A 12,389-nucleotide genomic window follows, 5' to 3' on the forward strand; every position below is an offset into this window, starting at 1 on the left:
ACATTGCATGAACAAACTCATTATTATTTCTAATTTCATCAGACACGGCTTTTTTTCTAGAAATGCAGTTCCTGGTCAGTAAACATGCTCAGTATTTTATTATTTTGTTTTACCACACCCTTATACCATTAAAAAATAATATGTGAAGACCATTCTTGTCTACATTTTTATAAATACAGACATGCACACAACCTTTTTAAATCCAATTTTGCAAATACTTCAGGATTCATCAAAATTGACACATGTGGCAGTTTGGAATTATCTTTGGTTCTTTCTCTTCCTTTTGCTCCTTTATTTTTGCCAAAGTGTTTCTCCTCATCATTTACAAAGTCCACACTTTTCATTGTTTTTTGTTTGTTTCTGGTTAACATCTGCCTTTTCAGTCTTAACTATTGTCACTTCTCCCATTATCTTGTTTGTCTATCATTTTGACCATTTTACTGCTGTAGAAGATCTTTTGGCTGTCTTATGGTAGTAGTTTTTTGTTGTTTCATCACTAAGTCATGTCTGACTATATGAGACCCCATGGACTATTGGGTTGGCACTTCCTTCTCCAGGGGATCTTCCCAACCCAGGGACTGAACCCATGTCTCCTGCTTAGCAGGTGGATTCTTTACCACCAGGGAAGCCTGCATCTTATGGTATGATCATGAATAAATAATATACTATACAGGCATCTATATATGCCATGAAGAGGTGTAGCGCTATTATAAGAAAATTTGTATCAAACTAGTATCTAATATCGGAGAAGGTAATGGCAACCCACTCCAGTACTCTTGCCTGGAGAGTCCCATGGGTAGAGGAACCTGGTAGGCTGCAGTCCATGGGGTTGCTAAGAGTCAGACCTGACTGAGCGACTTCACTTTCACTTTTCACTTTCATACATTGGAGAAGGAAATGGCAACCCATTCCAGTGTTCTTGCCTGGAGAATCCCAGGGACGGCGGAGCCTGGTGGGCTGCCGTCTATGGGGTCGCACAGAGTCGGACACCACTGAAGCGACTTAGCAGCAGCAGTATCTAATACAGTGTAAAGTCCAAGAGAAACAAGGATTTGAGTCTAACAGGTAAATTAAAGTATTCCAGTTGTCCACTCATTATTATTCTGAGTTTATAATTTCCATGAAAAAGCAATAAAAATTACTAATTCAAATAGCAGTCATAGTATATAATCAAGTGCTAACAAGTGGTAGAAACTAAGCTTCAGTAAATGTCATATGAGGGTTGGTTGGAACCAGTAAATGCAGGCAGGGCTGAGGAGGAGAACAATGATGCCTTGATTTGATAGTACTTGAGATAAATGTCCTAATGCCCTAAAAGTATTATTCATATATCCCATTTTTTAAAAAACATATTTATCAAATTTCAATGTTATGTTTAAATGAAACATACTATATGATAAGGAATATGTGACTGCAGGAATCTGTAAATGTTTTGTTATTAATTTTTTATTTTGATAAGAAATTTTCAATTTAATAATGCTGAAGATAGTTATTTTGAGTAGAATTGAGCACATGTTAATTTAAAAATCTTATGTGTACATTTTAAATGAATATCTAAGTTTATATTCAAATTTAGTTTGTTATTTTTTTCTTAACTTAATAAAAGGTAATGAAAGGGGACTTCCCTGGTGGTCCAGTGGTTAAGACTCCATGCTGCTAATGCAGGGGGCACAGGTTTGATTTCTGGTCGGGGAATTATGCTCCCATATGCAGTGTGGCATGGCCAAAGGATACAAAAAAAAGAAGAAAAGTTATTTGAATAATTACAAGTTTGTTGGTAGATACTATCAAAGAAAATTTATGTATTCATAGAAGCAGAATTTTTTAAAATAAAAACTTAATATTTAAAAGATACTCCCTTTGCTGCTTATAAACTCATCTGTATGAGGGTGGATAGCAGCCATAGAAGCTTTGCTTTTACTTTTAAAAAGCATTGGTGCATCTATGGATTTAAATACATTGAAAGCAATACAAGACTATACAAACAGACTGAAGGAAAAGAGAGGTCGAAATTAGTTCTTTCAAATACATCTTCTCATCATTCCTAATGTACACTTTTCTTCTAATTATTCTTCGAATAAAGTATGAACAATGCATACATGACAATGTTTCCTAACAAGTGAATCTTAGAGAAGATTTTCAGGAAATAAAATATCCTTTACAATGTACCATTTGTTAAAACAACATAATGAACAATAAGACATGTAAGCATAACTGGCTATATATTTAACATATTTAATTTTAAAAGATATCAGAATTAATATATTACATAAAACCACTCATACTTAAAAAGGCATAATTGTTTGCCACAATTATTTGGATATACTTCTAAGATTAAGTTCAGGGAAGCAAGGTTTGGAATGTGAAGAGTTAAAAAACACAGAGCAACAGTAACCCCATTTAGATAAGGGAATAGAGGGGTGGAGCAAAGGGAACAATGCACTAAAGTGCTTTTCTTTCACAGATCTTGGTTCAAATTAAGGTTAAATTCCACAGGAGGATGTGTTTTCCCCATTCGGTGTCTTAAAGGACGTGCCTTTGTTTCCAACTTCCCAGAGAAGATATATGTTAACACAAACAAAGCATTTCATAATAAATTTAACTTTTATAGAGTGACTAATGCTCTGTGGAGATAAGGTAGACTCTCAGTCACCTGTGTTTAATCCAGGCTGAAGAAATTACGCCAAGGGCACACTGAGAAAATTCTGTTCCTTTGGAGAGAATGGCAGTAACTTGGTAGGGAGCAGAAAGGGTCTTGATTTTAAAAGTCTCATTGGAATGAGTCTTCCTTCCTCACTGTGAACACAGTTTAGCATTTATGTACTTTGGAAGGACAAAGAGGTGAGGTAAGCCTGCCAAAATTTGAACCTGGATTTCTGGGAACCTGTTAGTAGGTCAGCTGTTATAAATGTAAGAGAAGCTGCAAAGGAGCAGCGGATCCTAGATATTTGGAAGTTGGACTACAACTTTGTTAAAGCCTACATACTTTTTCTTCTTCTAGGTCTCCAGTTAGGTGACATAATGTTTAAAACGCCACAGAGGACCACTATCATTCAATCAAACCAGCCTTTGGTGAAGAGCTGGGGAAGAGGTGGAACAACAAAGAAAGAAACAACTCTTTCTGCTAGAAATATTTATACTTAGCAGATAGAAAGAGATTTTTCAAACATTAATTGGGGTCTTATTGACAATAATTTAGTAATCTATTTCTTCCAAGAAAGACAAACTATTTTTGTAAATAGTGCTTTTCTTTCATCTCCCATTTTCTTTCATCTGCACATTATTCTTTATTGACTAGATGCCTAATTCTTAACATTCTTGAAAATATCTCTGAATTTGTGTCTAGATAATTCCCTCATTGATATATCATCCCTTTCCCATGTGATTTCAATACTGACTTCAATTGAGGATGTAAAAATTAGTTCTATGGCATATAAAAAAATTCCGTTTTTCAGAGAGAGACGTGTCAAATATCATATTGTATACATTTATTTTTTATATTTATGAATTCATCCTTGATGAGAGGTTTAGGAAATCTGTATAAAATTTAAACAAAATGGAGTAACATTTTCCTCTAACACTAATCAAAAAAGGAGACATTCACATAGAAAAAATTTCATTTTAAGTTGCTTTATGAGAATCTTGGAAACATCTCTTTAGTTTATCAATCTGCAGGTCACTAATATAGATTCCAGACAAAATTCTTTTCATCATCTCTGATCATAGTTTCTTTATAGTGCTCAATTTCCTTCTTGTGCTCTAAATTAAATTTAAAAAATAAACTCCTTTAATCTTTGTATGTTAGCCAGTGACTAACAGAAGAAAAGTTTTCTGGTCTTAGAACGTTGGACAAGAGTAAAGAGGTTTATCTTCTCAGGCTAAGTAATACCAAATCCAAATTTCAGAAATCAATTAACTATTCAGAAAGGAATACCACAAGGGGGCAGGTGAATCCAGGCTAGGTCCTAGGTGAGAGGGTCTCAGTTTTAGGAATTCTGGTGAAAGGAAGGAAAGGATGAAATGAAAACCAGCAACAACTCTAAAGAGAATATTTCTCCAGGAACTTCAGCATTGTGTCTGTGTTGTCCAAGTAAAACTTTATTTAAAATATATCCAGATACATTTTCTTATCATATACCAAGAAAATGAATTAAAGAAACCAAACCAATGTAGTCACACACTGCAAGTGCCTGCTGTATATACAAAGGCCAATAGCATGCTTTTATCAAGAAGAGAAAAGTTATACACAAACTGAGAAGAAATCCAAAATTGACTACAGAGCAATTAGGGTATTCTTTGAAAATAAATTACAACCAGAGAAAATCTATCAAATTATTAAAAAGATATGAAAAGAAACTTTTGCCTCAAAGTCATCTGAATGATCAACAATTTCATAACAGAGGCATAAACTTTGAATAATAGAGGAATACCAGTTTTTTTTTCCCCCATAGAAAAATTGAGATATTAATTTCAGGCATTTTAGGAAAAATAAAAGCTGCTGCTTAAAAGAATCTGCTTTGATTTTCATGAGAAACTAAACTTAGTCTAACAATAGGAAGCAAAATTAACAGAAAACTAGTTCTCCTAAACAAATATTTTTAAATTGACATTAGACATCTCAAATGAGAATGTCAATGACAATATCATCAGTCACCAACATATATATATATATAAATATATACCTTATATGCAAAGTAGCCAGGATTAATTCTACTTGATAAAACTGAACCTTTTACTAATAATCTCCTTTTTATACTTCACATTTAGTTATTTGGTGGGGGTAGATATTGGATTATTTTATCTTTTACAGATTAGTAAAATGAAATGCATAGATCATTATAGCATAAAATATAATATATGGCATAAAAACTATAATATATAACATAGTATAAAGTATACAAGATTTGTCTCATAACTGGTAGATTTATTTAGTTTCTGATAGCAATTAGAATCTTTGAAGTGAGCTTTTAAGTAGCTTCTCTTATTTATGATAAAATTAACTTTATATTTAGGCCTCTACAGTAATTTTTTATAGTAACATTGTAGAAATCACTTCTTCTATTACAAATCTATTGACTGATGAAGTCATCTCCTAATAGACTTTAGGGAAATCTAGCTGTTAGAACCTGGGGGGCCAAGTTGAATAATCTTTCTGTTATGATTTATTTGGTTTTGTCCTACCATAGAACTTAACACTGGCCAAACTATTATTAAGCTTATTTTTAAAGCAAAGCTCTGGACTCAAATATAAATTTTTATGTCACCTTAACAAAGTCTATTTTCCCCAAATTCAGTCATTCTTCTCTTTGTGTGTATATGTGTATATACACATATACATAATACATGCTCAGACACATAAACTCATAAACACACATACATACATGATGCAATTTGTTGGTGATATTTTAGGTTATCCTTTCTTCTTTCTCAGTCTGTCAATTAGCTTCCTCTTCCTTGTCTGTCTTCATCCTAAGTAATTGCAGGATCCTCAGAAGTTTTGTCACCTAAAGGACATGGAAGCAGCCTCTGCGATACTTAAAAATAATAATGCTTTGATTTGTCAATGTGAGAAGTTGGATGGCTTTTAAAAGCTGACCAGTCAGGGCTATTTGCACATAGTAGACATTCAATAAATATTTGTTGATTTGATTTATTCTAGGGTAAAGACTGGGTTACAACTCTTTTTTTTCTTCACTGATATGCTATGATTTAGCCTGTGTACAAATGAGTTTATGAGTAAACATTAATGGTCATGGTCATTGAAGATGTTTTAGAGGGAAAGAATTCTAGATCTGCAGGAGTTAGGAATAGCAATGATGGGAGTATGTTTAATAAAACACTCCAAGTAGTTATAGAATAGATGATAAGACACCATAAAATAGGTTCTAACTGAACTGCATTCTGACAAATTATTTGAAAACAAAGTAGCTACTTCATCATTTTTGAATCAATCACATGTTGAGGGTTTAAATTTTTGACTCCATACAATAAAGCAAAGGACCTTTTCATTAAAAAAAATTAGGGATAGTATTTTGGTGATGAAATTTAGTGAGCATATTAAAGCTGTGTAATATTTTCTTTGGTATATTCTCCTTTGTGAGAATCACAAAAGTGTTTATGCATGTTTTATTGACAACTGAGAGGTCGCAGAATAAAAACTGAGAATATTTCTCAAATTTCAAGTAACTTTTAAAGAGTTAAACTCTCTACTCCTATCCTTCAAAACAGCATAATTGATTTCCTCTTTTGGTCACTAACAGCAAAAACTGTTTCTGAGCTTACAACATGTTAATTTTGGCTCAAGGCAAATGTACAACAGCAAGGTTTATGATAAAATCTGTCAAAACATTAACCATGATGGCACAAGCTTCAGCTCTTAACAGAAACAGGGAAGCAGAAGTTTAGGAATAGACACACAGTTGTACATCTAGCTTTGAAAATGCCTGCTTGTGTCACATTATGAAACTTATTCCTTTTTTTCTCATTTCTAATGTGAAAGTTCTATAAGGTGATTATGTTTTAATTAACTATTTCAAAGAGATGGGAGATCCTAGGATTAAACATATAAATCTAAGTAAAAAATTACTAGCTAAGAGGACTTCAGATGTTCAAGACAAAAGCCAAGATTCTATAGCATTTTCACTTCTTATCTGATGAGTTTCATGAAAATTAAGTCTTAACATAAGTGGTGTCTTACCCTTTTTGCTACTTTAAGACAAAGATGATTCATTTGGCTATGTACCAGCATTTGAGCACTATAAATTTTTACTTTTTCAACATGGTAGACAATGTTGGTAGTTTGGGTTTACTATTCCTTGGTGAGGAAAGAAGCTGTATTTCCTAGAAAATTATGAACAAAATAATGTTATCAAAAGTGAGCCTCTCTGCTGACAGCCAATTATAACCAACACAGTTAACTTTGTGTGTGAGGTATATACAAGAAACAATTTCAGAGAAGGGCATACTGTCTTGAAAAATGTAATTTGATTAGACACAGCTAGCAAAGATTTATGAAAGTCTTCTTTAGGGAACTCAAAGCTTTTCAGTGTGTTAATGTCATGGTCATACAAGTAGTATGCAGTGAATATTCTATGCTTAAGCATTTCAAAAAGCCTTTGATATAATTAACTTATTTATTGAAGAAAGGTAGGTATTTTTTAAGCTTTAGGATCTTCACTCAACAAGGTTCATGATGAAAATTGGTGGAGACTAGAGATAAAATTTGTAACTAAATATAAATTTTTGAAGCTCTAGCTTGGTGGGTAATGGTCACACACAATTTAGTTTTGCTCTCAAAACTATATCTTAGAATACGGCTTAGGTATTGAAAGAATAATAAAGCACCAGAAAATAAAATCTCAGGAAAACTTAACAAAAGAATTGGAATTCAGAAGACTTCAGTTACTTTTAGGAAATAAGGAATTATTGAATTTGAAATCATGATTTAAAGTAGCTTGAAGCAATATCAGAAAGCATCTGAGAATGCCCTGGTTTATACACTGCTTGCCTTCTCCTTCTTTTTGCATTCTAACATACTTGGTTCCAGAAAACAACTTAGTTATTACTGTTGTTCAAAAAAGATTTAAATGACTTCTCTTGTGGTCTGGAAATTTTGTGTAAACATCGCAAGATGACAAAACCCCATCTTCACTTTATCATGGAGTGAAATTTCAAATGTTGGATTGTATGGGACCAAAATTGAACAATAATGCAAGAAATTCTGATTAAAAAACAAATCTAACCAAATAAAACAAGCAAATACCCGCTTCCACCCCCAAAACGCTTCACTTTAAATCGATTATGATTAAAAGTTAAAATCTTCAGGTAAACCCAATGTCTCACCTGGTAATGGGCTAGGTGTTAGATAATTTAACATAACAGTATATTTTATCAGCACTATTTTTTAAAAAGGTGCTCAAATCTTAATCTTCCATTGCATGTATTTTTTAGAAAGACAGATTACATAGATGTTTATAAAAACAAAAATATAGTTTGAAAATTTAGGCTTCATTATTAACAAAAATGATTAAGTATTTACCTGTGCAAAGAAATATAAGACTGAATTTTTGGCTTCCAGAAGCTATATGCTAATGGGAGATAGTACAGGGATAATAAAACAAGAGGAAACTTATTAACTGCCCTAATAGAGATGAAGGAAGACCTATAAATCATACAGAAAAGAGACTGACTTCTACTTGGTGGTGGGGTACAAGCAGGAAATTAGGGAAAACTTCATGTTAGGAGGTGGTATGAAAGTGTTCTTGAAAGATAAATTAGGTTAAACTTGTGAAGGTGATTTTGACTGAGTAGAGGACTAAAAATGGCAAATGAATTAAATAATAACAGTACAGAGTAGGAACTAGAATGGAGAGGAGCACAGGGTCTAAGGTATTAGTATGAATGAGTCACTTTCATTAATTTTCTTGCTATCCAAAGAAAAGCAAAATAACATATCAAAACTTTAAAGTATGATTTGGGCAATTAGTTCTTTTAGAAAATCCAAAAATGGGTCCAGAAAACTTTCCTAAAACCTAAAAAAATAAAAAGCACACACATGCACACTTCATTGATTCTAGAAATGATAAAACCACTGTTTGTCTTAATGCAACTTAAAGACAATAATATCTGTAATATTTAGACTTACAGTACACAGGGTAGCTATAATTCTTGAAAAAGTTGTTACAATTTTTATAAAAGGAGAAATAAGTAATTATATGATATGCTTGAGGTCTTCACTGAAAGGAAACCTCTGATTTCAAAAGATTGTCTTCACTTCTATTTCACAAACAAGATTACATATTCACGTTCGTCTGTCATCTAAATAAAAGCAAGTAATTACTCTTTGTAGTGTGACCACAACTTAAGAAAATAAGATGCAAAAAGCAAATCTAATTTTGTAAAGTGGGAAGACTATGATGTAAGACATTACTAATTAGTATGCATACACATTCAAGCAGAATAATTCTTCAAAGCAATAACACTGAGACATTTTATGTAAAATTATTATATCGCTGTTCAAACTATATTTGAATTTTCTCCTCCAGAATTATCTTCAGAACTTGTTTTTAAGTTGGAAAAAAAATTCAGTCACCTGGCTTTTGTTTCAAAAAAGTATGTTTAGAAGCAAAATGAAGCTTAGAGATTTAAAATCAAACCTGTCTTTAAGAAGCCAATGTGTACATAATCTATATAGTTTGAGAAACATTCTTTGTGACGTTACAGGAGGATCTCCCTAAGCAACAAAAACTGTTGGCATGGAAGAAAAGTCCACACGAGACAAAGTCTATTTGACTGCTGCATTTGGCAGCTCTTACCTTTGCAAATATTATGTAATTTTGGTTTCTCAATTTTATGCAAAGTTCCTAAGTTTTAAAATAGGCATACATTTTGAAACTTCCATTTTTTTTCTCTTTTAAATAAAAGCCACTTCTTAATTTAAGCTTTCTTAGGTGCTACCTTGGTTTATTTTTATTTTTTCATATATATCATAAAGGCTACTTTTGGGTGGGGTTCAGTTGGAATAGACAGGCAACAGCATCTTACTTTCCTAAACACATAGCCTATGGTTTTATTTATAATGCCAGAAATGTTGACTGCTGCTGTTTTCTAAGTCTTACCTTACATGGAACAAGTGTTAAAAGTTCGTTAGCTAGAGCTTAACAACACAATGGCTGAAGGAATGGGGTTACCACACAAGTGTTTAAATTCCATACCGGATCCCTAGCTACAACAGAGAAGAAAGTTCAAACAACAAAAACAGAGTTGCAAGGTCTGAACTTGTGTGTCACGGATACCTCTTACTCATCACCAGGCAGCTCTTATTCAGGGCAACCAAGCCCTCCCAAGCAACATGGTTAATTGAATAAGGATTCTGAACCTTTTGGCTGCAGATAAACCAAAGTGGCACATGGCTCATAACTCAAACGTTTCCTTTTAGGCAGCTGTTAGTTTTCTTGCCCAGGCTAATTTGGATTATTCAATCATTTTCTTTTCTTTAATGAAAAACTGCTTGTAGTTACTGGTGGGGACAAAGAGCTGCAATTATGGATCTTGGAAGGTAAATTTATAACCTACTCATTTTAATCATGTATACAAGTGATACTAAATTCAGAACATTTTATTAGCAGTATAATTATACCTGTGTGTGTGTGTGTATTTGTGTAAATTTAATAACATTCAGCCCTGGCTACTGTTTCCTACGAAGGACCCGGAACCTCTCATAGTGAACAACTAAAAATGTTGTACAGAAAATGAGAAACATCTTCTTAAATGCATCATTACATTGGCAAGTAGGTAAGGAATACAGAGAGTAAATCTAAGTACAACTGGGAACCCTTAATGGTATGTGAAGCATGAAGGGCAAGGTTTTTACCTTGAGAGCATTTGACTTATGATCAAGGTGAGGTTGAGCTCTGGTTTTCCATGGCCTCCTAATGGAGCAGGGGACAAAGTCCAGGGCCCACACACGAAGAGAACTCTTAAACTCAGACTATGAATGGAAGATAGAAAAAAAAATCCCTTATGAATTTTATAAACACAAGCTAGCCTTCATATGAATTTTCATCCCAAATTATTATTTAAGCAGCCCAATAAAATTCAAATTAAGTTCTTAAAGTATGCTAAGGCCTGTACTTATTCCCAGGCAGAAGCAAATGCAAAGCCTCTATGAAGGAATCTACCTTCAATTAAGGCCTGAAAACTCCCATAGGAACTAATTCTAAGACATATAAGCTCATATTCACGAATCAGTAAACATCAAAAGAGGCAAGTTAAATGTAGCTAGCAGAAATAATATTAAAATTGGAGCAATAAATATTTGAGATTGTAAAATAGTCAAAAGTATAGAATTGTTGTTCTTGTTTAGTTGCTAAGTTGTGTCTGAGCCTTTTGTGATCACATGGACTGCAGCCGTCCAGGCTGCTTTGTCCATGCAGTTCTCCAGGCAAGAATCCTGGAGTGGGTTGCCATTTCCTTCTTCAGGGGATCCTCCCAACCCAGGGATTGAACCCATGTCTCCTCCATTGGCAGGTGGATTCTTTACCGCTGACCCACCAGGGAAGCCCTAAGTATAGAATAAGCATATTTAAAATGTACAAGAAAATTAAAAAGGGGTTGAAAATATGAGAGAGAAACAAGAGACCACAAGAATGGTCAAACAGATTTGGGGATAAACAAAATATAATTTCATGAAATGAAAACTATAATAATAAAAATTAAAAACGCACTGGAATTCTGCTTCCAGACAGAACAGAGTCATTTGTGGCAGATCAATGCTTTGCAAGAACAACTAGTAAAGCTGGATGAAATACAAAACATATTTGTTTAAAAGAATCAGAGAAGGGCTGAAACAAAGACAGCTAGAGGAACCAAGACTCCAGAGGCGAGAGCTGAGAGGCAAACTAGCGGTCTGCAGCCGCTCTCCCCCTGGAAGCATCTGCTGGCTCTGGGTTTGTCCTGGCAGAAGGCTGCTGTTAGAGCCAAGAAACCAGCAGAACTTTGGGCAACCTCTCAGGGTTGGAGTGAGAGCCCTAGAAAACCAAAGGGCCTGAGACACACGCCTTGTTGTTGTTTAGTTGCTAAGTTGTGCCTGACTCTCTGCAACCCCGTGGACAATAGCACGCCAGCCTTCCCTTTCCTTCCCTATCTGCTGGAGCTTGCTCAAACTCATGTCCCTTGAGTTGGTGATGCCATCCAACCATCTCATTTTCTGTTGCCCCATTCTCCTCCTGCCCTCAGTCTTTCCCAGCATCAGTGTCTTTTCTAATGTTTGCTCTTTGCATCAGGTGGCCAAAGTATTGGAGCTTTATGCCTAGTTTCCCCTTCAAAGTATTTGGCAAGTTCTGGGCTCTCCTAGGTGGAAGATTAAAAAAGCTCATATAAGAATATCTAAAGGACTCAAGTGAAGATATTACTTTCAGCACTGAAAGCCTAGTGAGCTACCCCATAGGAAAAGAGGCAAACCAGAGAAAACTGAGCCTTATTCAAACTCAACTCAGCTTCAACTCAGCGTACTTGACTGGATTAAGGTGGACATCCACCCAGTCTTTCCAATAGAGGAAAGATGAAGCTCTCTCTAGTGGAAAGCAAAAGTACCTGGCAGGCTCAGGATGTCTTATATTAAATAAACAATTAATAGGCATGCCAAGAGAGGACCATGGATCTAGACACCTAGAAACAAAACAGATATTAAGGACTCAGGGGTGATGCAGATATTGGAGTTAATAGGTATGGACTTTTAATTACTAATTTATAGAAACTAAGTTACTATAGTTTCTTATAAGCAATGGGGAGACAATATATTTAGAAAGATGAGTATTTCACCAGAGAATTGAAATGCACCAAAAACACCAAGAGGAAGACTGTAAATTAAAAAACACAAAATCTGAAAT

The 12,389-nt window shown here is 34.2% G+C and overlaps 1 protein-coding gene across 4 annotated transcripts in view; it reads right to left on the minus strand.

Moving 5' to 3' along the window:
• Nucleotides 1–9,435: 9,435 nt before the first annotated feature.
• The window catches only part of MIPOL1 (mirror-image polydactyly 1), a 332,144-nt gene continuing 329,190 nt past the window's right edge, over nucleotides 9,436–12,389 (minus strand). Inside the window, exon 11 of one of the 4 annotated variants that reach the window (XM_044932758.2) lies at nucleotides 9,436–10,489. In XM_044932758.2, the coding sequence (XP_044788693.1) occupies nucleotides 10,369–10,489 (121 nt within the window). In that variant the 3' untranslated portion in view covers nucleotides 9,436–10,368. The remainder of the gene's footprint in view (nucleotides 10,490–12,389) is intronic. The other 3 variants (XM_044932757.2, XM_044932756.2, XM_044932752.2) reach the window with 3 other exon arrangements.

This window comes from Bubalus bubalis, chromosome 20 (genome assembly GCF_019923935.1).
Source record: "Bubalus bubalis isolate 160015118507 breed Murrah chromosome 20, NDDB_SH_1, whole genome shotgun sequence".
NCBI lineage: Eukaryota > Metazoa > Chordata > Mammalia > Artiodactyla > Bovidae > Bubalus > Bubalus bubalis.